The sequence below is a fragment of the Sceloporus occidentalis genome, unplaced genomic scaffold (assembly GCF_023333645.1).
Source record: "Sceloporus occidentalis isolate IW3139 unplaced genomic scaffold, rSceOcc1.0.p SCAF_158, whole genome shotgun sequence".
Classification (NCBI taxonomy): domain Eukaryota; kingdom Metazoa; phylum Chordata; class Lepidosauria; order Squamata; family Phrynosomatidae; genus Sceloporus; species Sceloporus occidentalis.
The window spans coordinates 2,048,113-2,071,662 of NW_028317138.1; the positions used below are offsets into that span (position 1 = coordinate 2,048,113).

The 23,550-nt window shown below is 43.5% G+C and overlaps 1 protein-coding gene across 1 annotated transcript in view; it reads left to right on the forward strand.

Moving 5' to 3' along the window:
- The window catches only part of LOC149280199 (uncharacterized), a 28,053-nt gene extending 7,589 nt beyond the window's left edge, over positions 1-20,464 (forward strand). Inside the window, exons 13-29 of the mRNA XM_089500759.1 lie at positions 360-510; positions 2,756-2,865; positions 3,180-3,297; positions 3,927-4,057; positions 4,947-5,056; positions 5,298-5,466; positions 5,680-5,784; positions 6,127-8,055; positions 8,119-16,056; positions 16,580-16,716; positions 17,691-17,838; positions 18,240-18,392; positions 18,642-18,794; positions 18,959-19,047; positions 19,384-19,518; positions 19,755-19,866; positions 20,306-20,464. Of these exons, the coding sequence (XP_089356885.1) occupies positions 360-510; positions 2,756-2,865; positions 3,180-3,297; positions 3,927-4,057; positions 4,947-5,056; positions 5,298-5,466; positions 5,680-5,784; positions 6,127-8,055; positions 8,119-16,056; positions 16,580-16,716; positions 17,691-17,838; positions 18,240-18,392; positions 18,642-18,794; positions 18,959-19,047; positions 19,384-19,518; positions 19,755-19,866; positions 20,306-20,464 (11,847 nt within the window). The remainder of the gene's footprint in view (positions 1-359; positions 511-2,755; positions 2,866-3,179; positions 3,298-3,926; positions 4,058-4,946; positions 5,057-5,297; positions 5,467-5,679; positions 5,785-6,126; positions 8,056-8,118; positions 16,057-16,579; positions 16,717-17,690; positions 17,839-18,239; positions 18,393-18,641; positions 18,795-18,958; positions 19,048-19,383; positions 19,519-19,754; positions 19,867-20,305) is intronic.
- Positions 20,465-23,550: the final 3,086 nt, after the last annotated feature.

A 23,550-nucleotide genomic window follows, 5' to 3' on the forward strand; every position in this document is an offset into this window, starting at 1 on the left:
ATAACTCAATTTTATGGGGTTCAGTAAAAGGTAGGCTGAGATTGTTTCCTAAAGCCTCAAAATTGCTGAATTAATTAAAACATTTTAACTCTGCATGCTGTGGTTACCTTACTGAACAAAATATATTCCTTTTTCCCTAACCCACATTATCCAAAGATATCACTTTTTTTTTCTTTTTGTCTTTTTTCTTTTTGCTCCTCTCAATGCCGCAAGGCGTTGTCATCCCATAAATATGCCGATGTACTGGAGTATATATAGATCTACCTTTTTTCTTTGAAATACGTTGGTTTGCTAGAGAGCTGGGACTGTACATTACTATGCATGACTATTACTTACCGATTGGTGTGTTGTTCTTTCAGACCAGCGAGTCTGGCAGCGTGGACGAGCTACAGACCCAGCTTCTGGAGTGGAATGAAATTAACGCTGGAACCGAACAGACTCCAGATCACGACCAAGAGGAGAAATCGGTTCTAGCCATGAGAATGGCTCAGATCGAAGAGGAAAGAGAAGGTGAATCCCCATATTTTCTTTCCGAGAGCAGCTTACCTTGTCAGGTTCACTTGTGTCTGACGGCAGCGCGTCTAGTGTACGGCTTTGCATTTTGATTTTATTTGCTATGGAAAATGGCAAAGAGTAATTCACGAGTAATGCCACAAAAATATTTTATCTCAAAAATATGTATTTAAGCTTCCATTTCCAAGTTTGGCATCCCTTTAAAACCACGCCATTCTGCTCCATATTCGTAATTAAATTTGTCCTTTAGCTTTCTTAATTCCTTTTTAGTGTTGCAAACAATTTCAGGGTCTCGAGGCATCTACCCGGGCTAACGTCTCCACAGTAAATGCCTCCTGGGTGGTATCGGGCTTTTAATTCTGCGGCTACGTCTTGATTTCTGGTGGTAGCGAACGTTTTTTCGGGGCACTGGCTATAATTAGGCTTCTTGAGATCGAGGTGCTGGTTCCGCTGGCGTAAATTTTGACCTATATCGAGCGTACGTAGCTACCCTGTATCCCTGCAGCTGATTGGCTGTGCTCAGGCTGGCTGGGAATCACAGGAGTGGTTGTCGTACATCAGCTGGAGACTTCATAGGATTGTTTTCTCAAAGGTTCCATATTGTTTTTTGGTTTTTTTTTTGTGGCCAAGCATGACTTTTTGTCTCTATTTTTCCACAACTTCATCCGCTGAGTGCTCAGCATTCCTACCCTCCACCCTTCTACCCTTCACTGGGATTTGTTCAGCCACCGAGAACATAGTTTCCCATCAGTTTTGTGCATGCAGGTTCTTTTTGCTACACCAGCTTGTGATGTACGGCTGATGGCTTCCCCCAGAGTGTTATCTAGCGGTGGAAACAGACAGCCGTATATCGCTTGCTGCCTCTGCATCTTCTTGTTTTCTTCACCATAACCTGTTCTGTTTTAGTGATGATTTTGCTTGAATCTCCTCTTTACTCACCAAACCCATGTCTGTTTTCTGTTGCTCGGGACTGTATGTTTAAGCATTCGCAGCGAGGCATAGCTGGCAATCATATCGCATTGGCATGTCCGAATTTCCATTTCCAATTGACTGCGATCCCACCGTGTCCTGTGATGCTTTATAGACTCCATTAAAGCTTATTAGGGGGTCAATAAGGCTCATAAATGGCTTGTAAAGTATTTTTTTGGTTAAAGCACAAGTGAGACCTGTTTGGGATTGTGGGTTCAGTAGCTGGTGTAGACCCTAAAAGCCCCTAAACCATGTTAGGTATGGGACCCGAGCTTTGGTCCAGTGAGCTCTATCCGCGTCCTCCTGCGATCGGCACAGAAGGGCTCTGGACTTCCTAGGGCAGTAGAGGTGCGGAGAATATAGGCATTTTAACAAATATACCCCCCATATATACCCCCTTGGAAACTGTAATGGACATTCAAAATACATGCCGCTTTTAAACACAAGATGCGGAGAGATCTGTTCACAGCAGATTTCAGTCTAAGCGACTTAAGGTTGTATTTATGGAGTTCTAAGTATGGTGCAGTCACCATAGTAACGGACTAGAGGTAACTAGCATTTTGCACCGTAACCTTTATCGGTAGACACGGCCAGGATTGGTAACCCACGTTCAGAATGAACAGATATTCTCGTACCGAACTCCACAAACCCGTCTCCCTTCTGCTTTTGTCCATTGTCTGCTTTGCATGATACGATTTGCTCGCTCAATCAACGTAACGTTTTTGTTGTCAGATCACAAAACAGATGGGAATATATCGGGTACGACTGAAATTAAACCAAGAAGATTCATTCAGCACTTTACTATTTTGTAATCTTTATGTGGTTCTCCCACAAAATTCCGATTGTCTATACATAATTATATGGTTTGATGCCGGTTTGCTTTGTTCCGGAACCTTGTGATGTCCTCGAAATAACATAATTTGCACCAAACTAAATGCTGCCTTTCTTTACTTTTTTTTTGGTAAAATACCCCATTCTGTGTATTCCCTGATCAGAATTCTAACTTTGCACGTCTCTAACGTTCCGTGGCTTGGATCTCCGAGTTCTTTGACCTCTGCTTACCCAACCCAGCGGCGGTTCGGTCAGACGTGCGCCTTTTTGGTTTCTTGCCTAGATTTGCATGTACCTTTTGGGGACTTGATGCCGTTTTTACGTTTTGGGGGCTTGCGTGTCGGTAGAGCTTTTTTTTTGTCTTTTTTTTGTGTTAAACTGCTTTCCTGTGGCACAAAACTGATTGAGGATGACTGGTTCTTTCCTGGCTGCTCCGATCCAGCCATGGACTCAGGGCAGCAGGAGCTGGAGGAGGAACTGAGCACTGCCAGGGGCATGGGCAAACTACGGCAAGCCAGAAGGAAAAGCAGCAAAGGACCCGCAAAGCCTCAGGTCAGTGTACCTTCCCTGCGTTTCATTACTCGACGTGTCCGACTGGATTTAAAATACCACCCTGGATGTTGAAATTTAAGGGTATCTTATCTCAACACAGGGTTGGAATTAACCAGGGATAAATTAACCATCCTTGGGCTGGAAAATGAGTAGATTATTGTACAGCGCTATGGAATTTGGCGCTATATAAAACAATAAAATCATAATCATAATAGATTATTCTTAGTCGAGGTCCCGGTTTCCATCAGAACGTTTCCCCTTCCCCGAGGACTGATGTACGTTGTGGGTGCGATCCGTTTCTTTTTTACCCTTAGGATGAACTCGATTACGGCATCAAACGGTTCGAGGACCAAAACTCGACTTTGGACAGCGTCGACTCCGAGGGGGAGAACATGGGAGGTTGGTGGCCTGAGTACAGTTCTCCTAATTCAGGTTTGACCCCCACTAGACAGTTTATTAACCCCCAAGTCTGGCCTCGGACAGTCAAGGGGGCGAGCATGCACTGCATCACTTTTTTTTTTTATCCATTTTTTTTTTATTTTTTTTTAGACTAACATGTCTATGGCGTGTTGGTTCCTAATCCTTATTTTGTGGTTACTTTATGTGGCTCATCTCTTTATTTTTCATTTGGAGGCATGTGCAAGCTGGATGAACTGCCTAGTTTGGTTCACGGTTATGACGGTTATTGTTGCAGTGTTCCTTGTGGGTCTGGTAATGTGCGTCTTCACTGTTTTTAAAAGTTCATAATGATGCATAGTGCGGTGGAATGAACAGGAGCAGCATGTATTTGGCATCATATATCATGTGTGTGTGGTCCAAATCACTGTAAAACCCCATCTATTATATATCCATGTATATTTATGTATGTGTGTGTATATAATATATATAAAATATAATATTATACACTATTCAAAGCGCTTAAATTATTTTTATTTCCTTGGCTGTTAAAGTTCCGGCAAATAATACTTTAAACCTCTTGTGTTTATCTTACGATGTGGATATGAACTATTTAAATTCTGTGCGGTAGTTTAGATCTGCGTATTCCTACGTGTTCTTTGCAGGTCTGCGGACTGTCGTCGAGGAGCTGGAATTGGAGAGGAACCAGCTGCAGGAGCAAATCATGGCCTTGGAGGAACGCTGTCAGGAGCTGGAGGACAGGCTGCAGCTTCAAGTCCGGATCGAGTCCCTCCAGGTATGCACCCCCCATCGCCAACCCTGTACGATCCACTCGAAACACAGAATTCGTGCTGCTTTTAACTCTCACGGGCAAAGCTGGGCATGTAACATATTAACCCGGCTGAAAACCAAAGCACTATTTACTGCCGAGCCCCTTTTAGTAAAACGCTATGCCTGCGAAAGTCAATTATTCGTGAACGTTTTCTCTGTACAACTGAATATATCGGAAATAGGTTGAGAATTTGCTGTTCCTTGGTTCTTTGGGAGTTGTAACAAAGCATTTTAACACAGGTAACATTTGATGTAGATGAAGACACTCAGCCCTTTATCCAGGTGTGTCCGGCCCTTCCCGGAGTGTGAGCGTGTGTTTGTGCGTTGTGAAGGGGGATTAACACTTGGCTGCGTTTGCTATCCCGTGTGCACTGCTTCTGGCTGCTGCCGACCCTAAACATGGCTTTGTGTTTGTTTGGGGTGCATCTTAACATCGAGACGAAGCTGCCACGCGCCTTCAAAGAAAGCCCTGTCCTGTTTGGGAATTTTAGGGCATCTGAGATTCTAGATTCTATTAAAAAAAATGTTTAAAGGAAAACTATAAAGAAGAACAAAAGACAAGTAAAAAAAAACACACTAAGAAAGACTGTTCAGATGAAAAAAAGGGTTAAAAAAATAAATAAAGGAGTAGCGTTAGATGTAATATATGTTGGTAACCAGCTTGTCTAGCAGCCATGAACAGTATCCTCTGTGCGATCGAGCACCAGGAACATATATCCACACAGTGTTTTGGGGATTCTCGCTGGGTGATGGTTTTACACTCGGGGTGAGGGCAGAGGGCTGTGTTTTGTTTCTATTACATGCTCAGCGTTTATTTGGAAAATATGATCCCTACCTCTCTCGTCTTATTATAGAATGAAAATGAACGTTTGCTGTCACAAATCGCACAGTTCCGTCAACAGCAGAGCCGAGAGTCTGAAAAGCACCATCACCTCGTATCAACCTTGAACGAGGAAATTAAAGGGTATGAACTTTGTTTTAAGTTTTATTACATTATAATTAAATAATATAATAAATATATATATATATATAATAATTACATTTTATTGGTGGGGGGTATTTTGTACGGGTTGGGTGTAAAATATTTAAAATTGCTTTATTAGCTCTGTGAAGTACCAAGTTTTTTTTTTGTGTCTTCCGTCTGAATCTGCGTAGTTGTGCCCTGGTTCGATGCATGAATTTAACTCTGCGCCGACTGCTATTAGTTTGACAGACAGAAACGTGTTTCTTGAAAACGCGATGCTGGAAAAAGAGCAGATCCTGCAAGAAGCATCCGGAAAGTTGGAGCGTCTGGGGGTGATACAGAAAACTCTGCAGGAGAAGGAGCTTCACAACAAGGAGCTTTGTGAGAAGCTGGAGCACAGCGAGCACCAGGTAACCCCAAAATGATGCTGGCCTTAAAGCGAGTGGACGGAGGATCTTTGATAGAATGATGGTTGGTCTGACAGTGGTGGGATGTGAGACGTGGGACGGTAGATAGAAGTGTGGGGCATTTGTGAAAAATCTGGTGTCCCCACCGAGCAGTCAGTATAATTTACACTAAGTAACCTATACATTTTTCACATTGTGATTTATTTGCTTTCCTAGCTTGAAGATGCCAAAAAGAAACAAATGTCTTCAGAAACGGAAAATTCAGCTCTGAAACTGTCCAATAGTGAACTTCTGGAGATGGTGTCGGCTTTTAAAGACAAGGTAAACTTATATAGATATATATATATATATATATATTTATATTATTTTAAGGTAAACTTAGATATAGATATATTATTTTTTTGTATTCACCAGGCTTTATTTAGTGTTACATGTAAATGAAATTGTATCAAATTCTGGTATTTCTTATGAAGACCTCAGGGAGTTTGTGTTATCCTCTTTGCATTAGGGTGGCCATCTGCTTTTCCTTCAAATACTGCATTGAACTTGGCGATAGAAACCAAAAAGAACTTTGACTCCAACAGGAGAAATAATCACTTATAACCCGCTGCGTTTTATCTGTGAATTAGTTTTTCATTTTAATGCCTTTATTTACATTTGCAGGTATCAAAGCAAGACTCGTCATTGCAAAAGATGCAGGTGGACCTCGATCTGACCAATGAAGAACTTGATCGACTTAATACGAGTCACCTTGAGGAGCGATCGCAGCTCATTCACGATCTGCAAAGGTGCGAGCGGGAGATGGACCTCCTGAAGGACGTGTTACAGGAAAAGGACAAGGAGCTGACCGCCCTCGCCGGCAATCTTTCAGAATACACGGAGCAAGTGGCTCTTTTAAAAGAGCAGCTTCGCTTTAAAGAGGACCAGATGAGAGAGATGAGCGACCACCTCGTTAAAGCCGAGAGGGAGCTCCATCTCTTGAGAGAAACTCAGAGTTTGGACACGCAAGAAACAAACTCTAAGATCTCTTCCCTCTCCGAGCAACTCAGCGAAATGGATGTGGAATTAAATAGAGCGCAGAGTCTGAACGAAAGTAAAAGTAAAGAGGCGGAAGAGCTGATTAGACAAATCAATGAGACTGGCGTGATAATTAAAAACCTCCGTTCGGAGATTCAGACGCAAGCCGTTACACACAATAATCACGTCACGGAGTGTTCGGCACAAATTACATCACTTAAGGAACAACTTAATGTATCTGTTGCGAAACTCGACGAGACGGAAATGAAGCACAGAAAGGAAATCGAAAGCTTAAAGCTTCAATTAGAGAAAGATAACTCAGAAAGAGAAGCGATTGCAGGGTTGCTGGAAGAGAAGTGCAACAAAGAGAAGAGTTTTGAAAACGAGCTGAAGCTGGCAAAAGAACAACACAACAGATTAGTCTGTGAAATATCGAAAAAGGACGAAGAGATCGAACGGCTATCGAATGAACTCGGTGAACAAAAGGAGCTCTGTGATAAACTCAACTGGGATTTACAGAGCAAACAGGAGCGTTGGTCGTCTTTGGAGCAGACGTCTGCAAGCGTTCTAAGGGACAACCAGGATAAGCTGGAAACCCTTCAGGAAAAGATACAAGAACTACAGAACCAACTGGCTGAAAAGACTGATGTGATTAATAAGCTTCAGACAGATAGCGATGAGTTGCGTGCGCAAAATAAAACTCTAGAGAAGGACCTGGAGGAAAGAGGCCAAGCCCTCACCGTCCACATAGACCTAGCCGAGGAAACGAAGAGAAAGGCGCAGAACGCCGAGGAGGAGCATCGCCTTTTGTCTGGTGAGCGGGAACGTCTGCTGGAGGTTTTGAGTCACAAAGAATCTGAAATATCGTCTTTGAACCAAGCTTTGCTTGATCTTCAAGGTAAAATGACGAATGCCGAGAATATACTAACAGAAGAGAAGACAAATGTGTCCAACCTTAGGAGCGAGAGAGAAGAATTACTGGCAAAGATCGAGAATATGTCTGCCGAGTGGGCAGATAAAGACCGTATCGTCGCCTCGCAATTAGACGGCAAAGCTGGGGAGTGCCTTAGTTTAAAGGAACAGCTAGCTAAGGAGCAAGAGGTATCCTCGACTTTACATGCCCAGGTGCGTTCGCTGGGAGACGAATTAACAGCAGCTCAGGAGAGCTGTCACGAGAAAGACAATGAGCTTCAAGCCAGGCTTTTGGAATTGAATGCAATACGTGAGAATCTAACCCAAAACCAAGAGAAATGCACGTCGTTGGAAAGGCAAGTGGATGAATTAACCGAAGAAATTGAACGCAGAAAGTTAGACTTACAAGAAAAGGGTCTGGCCATTAACGCGCTGCACGGACAGCTAGAGGAGTCAAACGTGAGCTTTGAGAAGCTAAGAAACGAAGAACATCAGCTAAGAGAGGAAAACGCAAGAGTCACGAAGCACATAGAAGAGTTAAACGGCGAACGTCAGCGGCTGCAGCAGGAGGTTCTAAAAACAACGCAGGAAAACCATGATTTGAGCAAAAACGTAGACAATAGTATTAAAGAGAGAGAAAGATTAAGTGGAGAAAAGGAGGAGGTTCTGTTGTCGTTGTCTAATTACAAATCGCAGTGCGAGAGCCTCCAATCGCAAGCTCTTCAGACGGAATCAGAAATAGGCTCATTGAAGCAGCAGTTAGAAACTTTAAAGGCAGAAAATGAAAATCTAGCTTCCGATATCACGTTGGCAAACACCACCTCGGCCAGCAAGTCCCAAGAAATCAGTGTTCTAAGCTCGCATTTATCTCAGCAAGGTCACACGATTATGTCTTTGAACGATCAGATTGATACTCTAAGTGCAGAAAAGCAAACGCTATTGCTTAGCGTTGAGCAGAAAGATAATCTTCTGTCTCAGAAAGAAGAGCTGATTCAAGAAACGGAGAAGAGGCTGGAAGGCGAAGGGCATTACCTACAAACGATCTCGGCCTTGCAGAACGAGCTGCACAGTTCTGCTTCTGCCGGCGCTCTTTTGCAGCAAAAAATCCAAGACCAGGAGCTAGAACTGCAAAGGTTAGTCCACGAAGTAAAGTTATACAAGGATAAAAGCGAGGAAGCAGAGTTGCTTAGGACTCAGTTATCAGAACACGTCGAAGTCATATCCGACCTCCACCGCCAGCTTCAAAATCTCAGGGAGACTACAGATACATTAAACACGACCCTAACAAAGAAAGACGAGTCTCTGAAAGAGAAGGTAGACGGTTACGTAAATCTCCAGGCTGAGTTTTCCGAGTTAAAGGACTCGTTAGAAGTGCAGAAAAGGCAGCTGGAAAGCTTGGTGGTGGAAAACGAGCAGCACAAGGCTCACGCGTCGGAAAAAGATTTAACGCTCAAGGATCTGGTTTTGGGGAACGAAGACCTGAAACTAAAATTACGGGGAAAAGAGGAGCAGCGCGTGGCCTTCACGCAGCAGATAACGTACCTGGAAGAGATTAATAGAACGCGAACAAGCGAGTTAAATCGTGTAAATGGTTTGCTAGAAGAAAGCAAAGCTTCCCTTGTTAAGAAAGACGAGCTGATCGATTCCCAGCTTGCGGAGAAGACGGCGCTACAAGATTCAGTGCAAGAACTGACCGATAAAATAAAAGCTCTTGAGCAGTCGACCACAGACAAAGAAAACACGGTTCAGAATTTGCAAGATAAGTACGCATCTCTTTACGAACACAAACGTGCGCTTGAGGAGTCCCTCGTCAAGAAGGAAGAAGATATTGCGAAACTTCTGAAGTCTGAGGATGAAAAGGCACTATGCCTTCAAGTGGCGGAACGTAACGTTCAAGCGCTTACTAACAAAGTTGATCTTTTACGAGAGCAACTAGGTAGAGGTGCGTCTGACTTCAAAAATGTATCTGATGTTCTCAAGGAGAAGGAGGATTCTATGTCTCGGGTTCAACAGTCGGTAAAAAGTTTGAAAACTGAGCTGGAGTCGCTGAATGCAGAACACCAGAAGTCCACGACACGACTGCAGGAGTTAACAGAAGAGACGGAACAAAAGGAATTGTTAATCCGAGATCTTCGGGAGACGTGCGGCTCTCAAAACCAACAAATTGAAAGCCTCAAGTACGATCTGGAGACTTTAAATTACAGATTCTTACAAGATCAGCATGACACGGCACTTCAAAAAGAACAGCTCCAGCTGCAGCTCCAGTCCGCCACACAAGACCAATTACATTTTGAGGCACAATTACAAGCATTACAAGAAGAAAACGCTCTCGCCTTGGGTAGCCTGCAGAAACAGTTAACGGAAAAGGCAGAATTCATTGAAGAGCTGAAAGAGAAGACGCTTCATAACGTGGAGGAGTCTGAGACTCAAAACAACCACCTGAAGAATGAAAATGCCGATCTTCACAAGCAGGTTAGTGGACAAGCTGAAGAAATCTGTGCTTTGAGCGTAAATATTAACGACTTAGAACAGAATCTCACTGCTCTGCAGCAGCAGATACAAAGTGTCAGTGAGCAAAATGTCTGTCTTGGCAAACACAACAGCGGTTTAGAAAATGATATCCAAATCAAAGAAAACGCGCTGCAGATTTTGCGTAACGATTTGCGTTTTGTAGAGCAACAGTTGAGCGTGTTGTGTGATGAGAACGTCTCGGAATATTCCCCGTCCGACTACCAGTCTGATTGCCAAAGCAAGTTAGAGAAACTTTCGTCGATGTTTTGCGTGGCTTCAAGCTACAAGTCGAGTGTCTCCGAATTAAAGCTAGTGCTCGACACCAAAGACAAAGAAATAGCAGAGAAAGCACAATCCATTGTGTCCCTCGAGAAAGAGAGAGAGGATTTGAAAAGAGATGTTCAAGAGTTAAAAGGAGAGTTGTCCGAAAGAGAATCCCCGGCAGAAGAATTGGCAGCTCTTAAGGAATCCAGTGATCGGCAACGATGTATCTTGCTAGAAAAGGAAGCTGGGTTACGAGAGATGAATGCGTACATTAATGAGCTCCAGAAAGAGCTAGATTTGTCAAAGAATGAGCAAGAGAAAAGTCGCCTGTCTTTAGACGAGGAACTCCGTAGAGTCCATGAGCTAGTCGAAGACGCCAAGAAAAATGATCTGCTTGTGCAAAGTCTGAATATCCAGCTAAATCACCAGAAAGAGTTAATCTCTGCATTAAGTGATCAAATGAAAGAGAAAGATGCTTCTCTTACGCAGGTCATGGAGTCCATGTCTAATCAAATGGTTAGGTTTACGGAAGAGAAGAATAGCCTGAACTTAGAACTTCAGAACTTGCGATCAGCCAAAAGTTCTTGTGTATCGGAAATTCAGAACCTTTCGGAAAAGCTGGAGGCGTGCGCCGCCGAGCTGCGACAGTCTCAAAAAGCGCTGGCCGACAAGGAGACTTTACTAAGCGATTTAGCAAATGAGAAAGACCTTCAGCTGAAGAAATTTAACAAAGAAAAGGAAAATTTAAAAAGAAAGCTACAGGCTGCGCTAGTTATCCGAAAAGATTTAATGCTTAAAATCGAGCAACTGGAAAATGGTAGACGGGATGAACTTTGTGACGAACAACTTAAATCCTCAGAGTTAAAGAGAACAGTCGAGGAATTAAATTGCAAACTGGAAAGTATCCAGAACCAGAATGAAGAGCTCCAGTCTCAAGTCCTGCTGCTAAAACAAGAGATCTCAGAGAAAGAAGTGAATAGAAGCGAGTTGGACCGTCTCATTGCTGGGCAAGACGCACGGCTAGAGGAGCTCCAGAATGAAGTGTTTGCACTGGAGCGCGCCGTGTCGGAAAAAGATAACACGTGCGAAGAACATTCAAGAGTCATTCGCGAGAAAGAGCTATACGTTATTCAGATAAGAGACTCGCTGACCGAAAGGGTTACAGTCCTAGAGGAGGAGAATGCACGTCTACTCGAAGACCTGAAATCCCATCTTGAAAAGATACACCACAAAGTCGATGACCCTGCTCAAGCTGCGTCCGTCAACAATGTGAATTCTAGTGCTTGTCACCAAAACACCCTTTCAAACCAGGAAAATGCCGTTGTAAACAATAATGTTCACACGTCGTTCGTCTGCAACGAAGAAAGTATGGGAATCACAAAGGAAGATAAACAGACCGCGGAGCTGGAAATCCTTAACAGTAGCCTTCAGGGATTTGAACGCCTGAAGGTGGACCGTGCGGATTTGCTTAATGCTTATGAAACCAAATGCAAAGAGTATGAGCAAGCTACAGCCCAAATGCAACATTTACAGCACCAGACACAGGTTCTAGAAGAACAACTAATAGAGATGAAAACCCAACTCGGTGACAGAGAGCTTAAACTGGAAGAACAGCAGCAAAAAATCAAAGACCTTTCCCAAGACTTAAACAAAGCCGAACAGGATGAAAAAATAGTCTCTGAATTGAGGTCTAGCATAGGAGATAAGGACGAAGAAATAGTAACACTGACCACCCAGCATGAACGTTTGTTAAGCCAAAGCCAAATATTGCAGGATGAAAAGCAGCAGCTGTTAAATGATAATCAATCAATGACGGCAGAAGTGAATCTGTTACAGAAAAATATTGACGCGTACGTAACAGAGGTTAAGAGACTAGAACTAGCTATTCAGCAAGTAAAGACCGAGAAAGATGAATACTTTGAGACCTGTAACTCAAACCAGGTAGAGATTGCGAAACTGAAGCATGCTCTTGAAACATCGAGTGTTGAAAAAGAGAGAGAGATCACAGCTTTGAAGGATTTGCTTCAGACGCACAGAACAACCTCTGAAGAACTTGGAACACTACAGACTAAACTCAATGAGTCTTATGAGGAAACACACAAACTCCAGACGTCTTTTGATCAAATCAGAGGAGAACTGGAAGATAATTTGAAAAAACTCGAAAAGGCGAACGCTGAAATCATGCATCTAAGGACGATTGTAGCGAACTCCCGGAAGGAAGAAGAGAAGGTCGCACAAAGAGCCGGCTCGCAACTGTTACAGCGGGACGGGGAAGATGTCGGGCATCTGTTACCCGATGCCCCAAATGGAAATCTCCAGGCTGGAGACGATCTTCTTGGAACCGCATGCAACGATTGCTCTAGAAAACAACACAGGATTGAGGAACTTGAAAACAAATTCCTGCAAAACACAGAAGAAAAGGAACAATTGGAGCAGAGGGTTACAAAAGAATGCGGCACTAAGGAGCAAATCCAGCGGAAGCTACAGGCAGCGCTGATATCCCGTAAAGATTTGCTGAAAGAAAACAAATCCCAAAAAGAGACGATAGATTCCTTAAGTTTGGAAAGAGATGAACTGAAACGTTCAGTCGCCAACGTCCATGAAAACAAAAGCTCGGAAATCTCTGAACTGTCTTTGAAAAATAAAGAGCTGGTCTCCGAGAACGAGAGGCTTATGTCGGTCAATGAAAACCTCTCGGCAGCTTGCGAAAGCCTGAAGTCTACAATGGAAACCATTGTCCAAGATAAAGAAGCCTTTTCCTTCCAGCTCAATTCTTTAAAGGATTCTCAGACGGTCGAGTTGTCCGGGTGGAAGGCCAAGCATAGCGAATTGAATAAGGAGTACGAGTCCCTTCTCCAGGCGTATGAAAATATCAGCGACGAGATTTGTAAAATGAGACAAGTTATAGAAGTAAGTAAGAGGGAAAAACATGAAATGCTTCATGAGTGCCACGAAATCCAGGCAGAAAATCACAAGTTGCAGAAAGAAATCCAGGACGCCCGTGATGAGAACGACGAGCTGATGGCCAAACTGGAGTCCAGAGAACAAGAAATACAAAGCCTGCAAGCGGAGTTTAATAGACAGGCCGACTCTCTGAGATCTGGAGCGGAGCTGGAACATAAACTCGAAGAACTATCCTTCCAGAATCATCAGCTAACGGAGGATAACCAAAAACTCCGAGAAGATTACGAAAGCATGAAGATGCTAGCAGAAAACAACGAGCAGGAAAAACAGAACCTTTTTGTCAGTAAGACCGCTCTAGATGACTTGCAGATGGATTTCGACACGTACAAAGCAGACGTAGAAATTAGAACTTCAGAACTGCTCTCGGAGAAAGAGACCCTGTCCAACAAGGTGACGGAATTAAGCAGAGAACTTTCGGAGAGCGAGCAAAGTTTGGCCGAAGCTCACGACGAGAGGTGCGATGTACAAGAGAAACTGAGCAACGCCGAGCTCTCGCTAAGACAGGAAAAGAGCGGAATACTACAGTTAGAGAGTGACCTAAACGACCTCCACTTAGAAAAGTTAAACCTGAACGAAAAGGTAAAGATCTTAGAAGACGACAAGGCCCTTCTACAAGAAGAGATGGAAAATGTCCAGGAACAGTTTCACAAGTTGAAAAATGAAAGGGAGAATTTAGAGGCAGAGTTGCTGAAAGCTGGAAACAACAACGACCGCTTGTCTGAAAAATTTAAGTCTCTTCAGGTCCAGACAAATCTCCTCAGTCAACAGGTCGAGTCTCTAAGGTCGGAAAAAAGCAGCATAGAAAGAGCCAAAGAGGAACATCAGCTCCAGCTTCTGCGGGAGCTCGAAGGAAGAGTGAAATGCGCTCAGGATGATAATCGAGGGACAAAAAGCAAATCGAAAGAGTTACTGGAACTTCTCAAGGAGAAGCAACAAGAGATAAACCAGTTGCAGAGAGATTCTATAAGATTCCAGGAGCTGATATTGGACCTAGAAGGAACGGTGAAGGATTCTAATGGTCAACTTGAAAATCTTAGGAAAGAACTTGGCCGCGCCCGTAAGAACTTGGCTACTGTGACCAAAGATGGCCAGCACTTGAAGCAGGAGCTGTCAGAGAAGGAACGCTTGTTGCAAAGCGCAAAGAAGCAAGTTTCATACCTAACTGCACAGCTTAGACATTTTATGCCTGAGCTCGAAGCGAGCAATGGAGAGTCGGTGGCCAACAATCACGTGAAAGAAAAACTCAAATTAAGTAGGGAGAATGGTGATAAGGACTCAAACGACTTGCCTGACAAGGAAGAAAGTAATGGTGAGGTCAGAAGCAGGCTTCACGACTCCGTTCCTCTGCTTAAAGAGGATGTTACGCAGGACCAGATGCAGAATATGTCAATAAAAGAAGGCAAAGATCTGCAACAGGTCCTTTCGGAAAAGGAAAGACTAAAGACAGATTTAGAAAAGCAGGTGACTATTTCCAAACATATGAAGCAGGTAATAGACAACAAAGATGCTGAAATTTCTGCCTTACTTTCCTCTAAAGACGGGCAAATATCCGGTTACTTATCTCAAGTACAAAGTCAGTACCGGAAACAAATCGAGGATTACGAGCATCGGCTGAGCTCTTTGCAGGTGGAGAAGGAAAGATCTGATAAAGAATGTCAGAGGTTGAAAACAGAATTAAAGATCCTCCAAGAACAATCCGAAAGAGCTCTGAATGACAAGCATTCGATTTCTAACGAAGTCGAGGCCTTCAAAAAATCCATGTCTTCGCTCCAAACCGACAGAGACCTGCTGTGCTCGGAATTAAAGGATCTGCATTCCCAACACGAGACGCTTCTCAACCAGAAAGACGAGATCATTATTTCTGCCACCAGCGAAAACAATACACTTCAACAAGAAGTCAGGGAACTTCTTAATCAAATCGATGACCTCAATGCAGAAAGTGCAATGTTAGGGGCGCAGCTGATTAGATACAGGGAGGACTTGAATCAGGTCCTGTCCCTAAAGGACCACCAGTTAAAGGAACTCTTGAGACAAAAGTTAGACCATATCAAAAATCTAGAACAAGAAAAATGTGATCTCCAGAAACAATGCAGAGATATGCAGAATGCCAATTCCTCCCTAAAACAGGCCGCTGAGGCTTTAGAATTAGAGAATCAAAAATTAACCTCGAAAGCGAAAGATCAGGAAACTCTCATCGCTGCCATAAACAAAGACAAGATCTTCTTCGACTCTAGAAAGCAGACGCGGCGAGGATTCGGGAAGCAGGACGAGGAGAACGAGAGGAGGAAGCCTTCAGAGCTGCAGAACGGTTCTAATGACCAGAGGCCTGGCCGCTTGGACAACCAAGAAGAAACGTCGGATAAGCCTTACTGGGACATTTATAAAGAAAACAAGGAACTTAAATCTCAGAATGAATCTTTCGGGAAGGCGATGGCCGCGCTGCAGGACAACAGAGACTCTTTGATCGAAGATTTCAAAGTGCTGCAGTGGAGATACGCCGAGGAGCTCAAAGCCGAGAAGATACGAGGAGACGATCTTGAAAGGCAGCTGGATGACTTCAGAAGCCACCTTTACAACACTCTGAAAAAGAACTCTCTCCTCGACGAGACTCTCCTCTCCGGGGAAAAATGGACCCTGGAGAGGCTGGGCGCTGAAATAGAAACTGTGTGTTCCAGAGTGATCAGCGGAGGCTTGGAGGTCACCAGGATCTCCTCGGAGTGTACAAACTATAAACAGCAGATTGACGCCTTTTCCAAAGCCTTGGCCAGTCTCCAGCACGACAGAGAGAGACTACTCCATCAGCTTCAAGCAGGAGCCTCGCTTCGGGAAGTCAAACAAGGCCCGGCAGCTTCCGCGGCGCCCGCCAGCCCCGAAGAGACGGAATACTTCACTATGGATAAGCCTCAGACTGATAAAATAGCGCAGGTAAGCTTCACCTCTTCACCGTCGTGTTTGTCCAAGATAGAACGTTGATATCCTTGCATGCCGAACGTCATTTCCCTGCATTTTTTCCTATTGTTCTGTTTGATTTGTTTATTATGTATTGTATCATCAAATAGTGCTTTTATTTTATTTTGTGACTATTTTCTGTGTATCGTGGTGGGGGGGGTGGTTTATGTACTATTGTAGTTAGAATGTGAGTTCTATGCTTTATCTCATAAAGCTTCTGGACTTTTTAAGGGACGCACGACAGTTTAAAAGGTGTACTTTGGTGCCTAATAATACACGCCCCGGAAGACGGGCATTCCTGCACGAATTCCATTTGGGGCTTTTGGTAGTGAACACAGCAGGGGTGGTAATGGAGGGGTAACTTTCATTGATGCCAAGAAACACATTTGATCGTTACACGTAACCCATGGTTTTTAACGGTCCCCTTGCCGTCAGGTGTCTGGAGTAATACACAATCTGAAAACGGTGTGAATTTATTTTAATTACCTGTTTCTTTTAGGTAACGGACGCCATCAGAAACTCATCGGCTGAATTCTCGCGGCCGAAGGTGGAGGAGCTGGAGAGGATGCTACGAGAAGCCAAGGAAAAGGCAGAGCGAGAGATCACATCTTATCAGTTTGAGCTGGCGGAACTCAGGTGAACGATCAGATTGCTTGTCACCAAAAAAAAAAAACAAAACGTGACAACCATCCAGAAATCATAAAAACCTAGGTAGAAGTTATCATTTTTAATGCACCATGTGCTGGTTGAATTCTAGGATTTGCACTCGCGTCGCTGTCTCTTCTGTCAGGAATATGAGGTGTCCCAGCATGCGCTTGGTCTCTTCCTGATTCAGGCTCATTGAGTATATTTACAATGCCAAATCACTACTGACCCCAAAGTAAAGATTTAATGAGAATCTACCAGAGCCTCGTGATAAACCTCGTTATTGGGCTCGGTAGAGTGAAACCTCATTTCCCCGAGTGAAATCTGTTTTCTTATACCGGAATAAACGTCCCCCCTAGACTTATAAGAGCTGACAATCAAAATGTAACCTATACAACTGCCTTAATATATAACAACTAGCCTGTCATTGCATTTCTGTGAATGTCTCTCCTCTCTCCTCCTTCCCCTCCTCTTTCTTTTTTTATCCTCTCTCCCCTCCGCTTCTCATCTATTCTTTTTTATTTTCCTTCTCTTCTTTCTCCTATCCCCTCCTCTTCTTTATTCTTCATCGCCTCTTCTCTCTTACTTCTCTCCCATCTCTCTTTTTGCTCTTTGCTGTCTTCCTCTTTTCTTGTCTCTCTCCCCTTCTTCTTCTCTTGTCTCTCTCCCCTTCCTCTTCTCTTGTCTCTCTCCCCTTCCTCTTCTCTTGTCTCTCTCCCCCCTTCCTCTTCTCTTGTCTCTCTCCCCTTCCTCTTCTCTTGTCTCTCTCCCCTTCCACTTCTCTTGTCTCTCTCCCTTCTCATTCACCTCTGTTTCTTTTTCCTCTTTTCTTTCTTTCCTCTCTCTCTCCTTTTCCACCTCAGTGTCTTGTGGTCGATTTATGCTAACATCACGTAATTATAGGAATTTACACGTTTTGATATTTAAACTAAATGTATTTCTGTTCTTATGATTTACGTTTATAGATCTGAGAAGAACATCCTTGCCAAAGAAGCACAAGTTCTCCGGCATGAGCTTAATGCCAGACTCGCAGACAAAGACCATCAGATTGCAGAGTTACGCAAAGCCCTGGATCAGTCTGCCACCGGCGGCGATGTGTTATATGGCGCGAAGGTGAGAGAACTACTGAGCGCCTTAAACTAATTTAGAAAAGAAAAAAGTATCTTTTTGTATTTTGTTACAAATAGGTTTTAAAGTATGGGAATTAAGTGGCATGGTTCATATTTATATATATATATGCAGATTTAGCAGCACTTACCCTTCAGGTGTTCATGTTCCCTCCACTGTTGTTTTAAGTGCTTTAATACATCTCCCCAGCGTTTCTTTTTATATAGTCCCATCCCCAAACATTCATGTTGTCCCTTGTAGAATTTAGGTAGAGAAGAATGTTTTCCTGGAATTATTACCTTGAGGCTTACTCTTCCAGCTGCCGGGCATTGAACGCAAATTAATAATAAATACCTAATTGTTAAAAATTACCAGAAACGGTGTAATGGGCTCAGTGTGTGTTGCAGAACGTGGAGAGAATTGCATTATTGGGAAGTCCTAATGCTAAAGAAAGAGTTGGTGAGCAAGCAGATGACAAAGCTCAGCCGAAGCACGATGTCCAGCGATACCTTCAGGAGATCAAGCAGAAAGACCTCATCATACAGCAAGTTAACGCCAAGGTGAGCTACTGGATGTTAAATGCTGGCACGGCCCCGTTACCGAATACCGCTCACACTCTTCATTCGCCTAAATCCTGTCATGGACATCCACAAAACAATGGAGACGTTTTATTTTACACAATGAGAAAGATGCAATAACAAAAACATTGTGTATCACAAAGCAGCTGGTGGGCTATAGTAAATTTTCCTCCTGGCAGGTAAAGCCCCCCCCCCCCCCCCCCCCGATAATGTCGTGCGGTCTCTTTCCAGGCTATGGAGGCGATAGAAATTAATGCGCTGTTGTCGGCTCAGCTGAACACCGTATCCCAGGGCCTGGAGGAGGCACAGAAAAGATACAGCGACCTGCAGAACCAACACTACAGACTTCAGACGGACCTTCGGACCGTGCAGGGGGCAAACCGGGTGAGATCGCAAGAACCTTTGGTGTTTGCTTATGTATATGTTTGCATACCCTTATAGAAAGGAGCGAGAACATCTGCTTGTCACTGCAACTCTACAACTGATATTCATCCAGGTCTCCATGCCTCTTATGTGTGGATTTCTAACCCCTGACGCATTGCTTACAGAATGACCTCCGTGCAGAAGTTGTCTCCCGGGAAAAGGCAAGCGTTCTCGTGGAAGTAGACGGTTCCGAGCTGATGGACCTGAGAAAGAGGTTTGCTAACATTGTGACTTTTCTGTCCCTAAGGAATTAGTTGTGTCTACTGGAATATTATAACTTCTTGCTGTGAGCGTTGTTAACGGTACTGCTCTATACTATGTAGGCTCCCCACATGGAACGTTCACCTCTGGGCAGATCTCTGTTTATCGCGCTCTGTCTAGGAGGGGTTTTATGTGAGAGGGGGCAAGAGTGTTTTGGGGATGTTTGATCTGTTTAAGAGACTACAAGCTGTCTTCCAGTAATGTTGTAAGAGGGTAAGCCTGAAAACCTCATATTTTGGCTGGTTCAGGTTTACGGTCTTATAATTTTTTTTTTTTTTGTCTAATGTAGGCTTGCAGAGATGGAGTTCCACTACGGGACAACCCAACGAGAGCTGGCCCAACTCACCGACAGGTTAATGGAAGAGAAGTCCAGGCGGGAGGCTGCTGAAGATGCCTTGAACCTGGCAGAGCAACAGAGCAAAAGGTCGGGCATGATACATATCAGTTACTGCTTTTATATATATATATATATATGTGTGTATTTATATATGTGTGTATAGCACTTACACACACATCTCCATAAGGCCATCTTCTCCATACTACTTTCTCTTGGTTTTTGACTCTGTTCATGTAGAATTCTGGCAAACCCTGCTCGTTTTATGCGAACTCGTACCCAGTGGTTGCATCGCTGAAATATTCACAATTTGTGTGTTGTTTTAGACTTGAGACAAATTCTTCATCCAGAGACTACGAGTTCTCCCTCCAGATGGAGTCTGAAGACGAGAGAGAAGCTTTAATAATTGATCCGACTCAGAATGTTATGGTGCGCAAGGTTTGTACGAAGCCACGATGCGAGCTCGCTCTGGGAAAATCCTTCCTCGGGTTATGACGGAAATATCAGGGGTTCTCAGATAGTAGCGCAAGCTTGTCTTTGGTGTAAAAACTGGAACGTGTCATCTTCACAAGAAAAAAGGAGGAAGAAATAATTTCTTAAATAAAATGTGGACTTTTGTATGTTTTTTTAAAATTCTTATTGATATATTTTAATTTTTAAAGATTGCAGATGGAAAGTAGTGGGTAGGTGGTTCTTGGTGTTGATTTATTTGTGTTTCATGGAGTATTATGAGACCTACTAATGTTGCATAATTTTTTTTTTTTAAGCTTATGTTTGAGTGCGTTATTTTTATAGGTTGCATTTTTTTTTCATTCATTTCACGAGCGCTGTAATGTGATATATTTTTTTTTTTTTATTCTTTCTTTCCCCCTTTTAGATGAAAGGAGGCGTCCTCTCGCTGCGGAGGTGGCTGCGTGGCAGAAGTCTCTACTGCTCCAAGCTGCTGACGTCCCGATCGAAATCTCGCTACCTGTTTCTGACTTATCTTCTGGTGCTGCACGCTCTAGTCCTCATGTGCCTGATGGGAGTCTTATAGCCGGGAATCTCGCTTTCAACGATACTACAGAGGCCTCTCCGGCTGCTTAAGGGTTAACGGCGGCAAGAAAACTTCTGTTAACCCTTGGCATCCAATGACACTAACAATTTATTTTTGTAAACCACGTGTATTAAGTTACGGAGCACGGGAGCAAGACGTCTGGTGTATCACTACTGAGTTATAAAAGTATACAGGGTCTCGGAGCGTAGGAGCAGGTCATTCTATATTTAAACGTGTATATTTAAAATAATTCTCGTAGGGTCTGAAAATATTCAGTCCTATGAACTGTAAATACTGGATCCTGTATTTAACACTCCTTCTTCCCCACGGTACATTGCTGCTTTTATACCTTTGCACTGCGTATGGTTGTATGTATATAGAAATCTCACTGCTGTATGTAAGCCTTTAGGTCTTCAGAGGCCGTGAAACGCGTTGCCTGGCCTCCTGGGCTGTCAAGAGTTAATATAAAGCAGGGGCAGCGGCCAAGGGCACATCGTCTTCTCTGGACTACAATCCCTATGGCGTTTGGCCATCCAGAGGCTTTATGGGAGCCGTAGTCCGCAGTAGACAGAGTGCTCAGAGGTTCCTTGTCTCTGACCCAAAGCTGTTCTGTATATCACGGTTGTTCTGTATTAGATGACTTTATATAATATTATATTTGCTAAACAATTCCTGGTTTGGACTGTATAGAAAATGCTGCTTTCAGAGGTTTTATTGATGATTTATTACTTGAATCAGAGTCGATTTTTTTTCTATACTGATGTAATTTGACCAGATAAAACGGTCTGTATTTAATCGGCGTTTAGACTCTTCCCGGCTTCTCGGTTGGTGTGTGGCAAAGGAAGCTTAAAAGTGCAATAAACATATTATAGATTTGTTGGGTTTCCACCTTAAAAATAAAACTTTAAACAGGCTACTGATAAAATGTGTCTGTGTCTTTATTCTGTTAATGCCGATAAATGGGCTCGTGAAGCTCCGGTCGATGTCATTGCCATTAGGTCTCCTCTTAAAGGTTCAGTTCCGCCTTGAGTGCCTTCTAAAGTATCGCCAGATAAGTAAAAAGAACCAAAGAAAAGCCATGTCACTTAAAAGCTGCATTAAAAGGTTTATTGAGATGCTGGAGTTGCTTAGAAACCTTTAGAGTCCTGTCATTCTTCCAAAGCCTCTCCTCTATGTATTATATCAGAGCCGTCTGACCCACCGCAACCATTCCCAGTCCCCATTAAGCTAATAGGCCTTCGATCAAATGCCCCTTCTGGCTGCCAGATGAGAGAAGTGCAGAGGGAACAAATTTAGAATCCCCGGAGAAACTAGGAAAAATGCTCCTTTATTTTAAAACAGGAGTATGCTTATTTTACATGGACACAAGAGTGGGACATAATAATGTAGGCATCTAGGAAAGTGGGCAAAAAAATGTATAAGTGGGACGGCACCTTTAAAAACCTCCGGAAGTTTACATTGCGTGTGAATGAGCAGCGTGCCTGCAGCCTCAAAGCGCTGGACTTCAGCATCTCTAAGTCCTGCGGCTCGGGCGGTGGAGTCATTGCTCTGCACCGCGCCCTGCAGAGGGTCTCCAGACAGACCCCGCACACACATGCGCGATTGTAACAAAAGTCCCTTCTCCTCTACAACATCCCCTCCGGGCTCGAATTACAGGACCAATAATCCAGATTTAGGATCATTCTCCTTACGTTTTGTTACACTGACCCCCGTTAATAAAATGTCATTTTTGTTAAATTGAAAATTATTAAAAGTGCCTTTGTCTTGCGTCCGCGTCCCGGGAAGGTGCCTTTCAGTGCGAAAACGGCACATTGTTGTGATTTCCAATGGATTGAGCCCTGAGGGACGTGACAGATGCAGAACGGATCTGTCACATGAAAGAAGTCATATGAGGATTTCCCAAACCTCTGACTTCCTTTAACTCTTTTTGTAGCAGATTTCAGCAATTATTACCCAGGGCGTGAAGGAACGGGTCGCAAGAGGCGCCGGATCAGCCCTTTAAAAATATATACCCCTTTGAATGTTACACGCTTGCTGTGAGGTCGTGACATTCATGCACCAAACTTGCGCTGTTAATGAATGAATGTGTGTGTGTATATATATATATATATATACATATACTTAAGTCACCTGTATTCAAGCAGGGATTTCACATGTGATATAGCAATGAGAAAAGTACCAATCGGGATGTTCATATATCGTTACATCAGAGGAGAATATGATGGATTCAGCTCCAAACTCTGTGATTCTGAGGATCTGCCCCGAGGTGTCCCCAGGTGTATCTGTGCATGCAGTTCATCCAGATGATTTGTGATAATACAATATTTAAAAAATCTTAATCGCTGGATTTACAAAAAACTCCTAATCCTGCATTTAAATCCCACATATTGGGTTTTAACCCCTTAAGGACAATGGGCGGTCCCTAAACCCATTGAAAACAATGCACTTTGTCATTAAGGGGTTAATCACGTTTTTTATTTTTGGGATTGGGACAAAGTATGAAATGCTGCATTTACCCGGGAATGGCTAGGCATTGTGAACAATACATTGTTACAGCTTTCCTTTAACGGTTATATCCATCGCCCGATGTCCCGTGTCCTGCTCCGCACCTCGGCCATGTCTGCACGTGCCGCTATCTGCCGTCTGTAACAAACTCGATGTATTCAGCTGAAAAAGCCCTTTGTGATTATATAACGAGCCGCCGAGCAGATGTATGGCTCGGGGAGGAAAAAAAATTCAGCTTCCAAATCATTTCCGTGTATATGTAAAGAGAGAGAGAATGGTACACGCCAGGCGGCATCTACCCCGAACCCTCACAGTGAGCATCGGTGGCTGAAGGAACGTCGATAGAAGGACAGCGTTAACACTCGTGGGATTCACCAGCGGGTTTTGTGTCCTGATACATATGTGGGAATTAGTAGTAGATATTAAAGGTGCTGTCCCACTTGGACAGGATATTACTCGTGCTCTCTAGTTCGCTCCACAAATAAACCTTATCTGATTTATCCATTTTTTGCCTTGGTTTCGTGTCGCGTGACAATAACGTGTTCCCCGTGTTCAGAATTAACAGCAACATGAGCGACTAA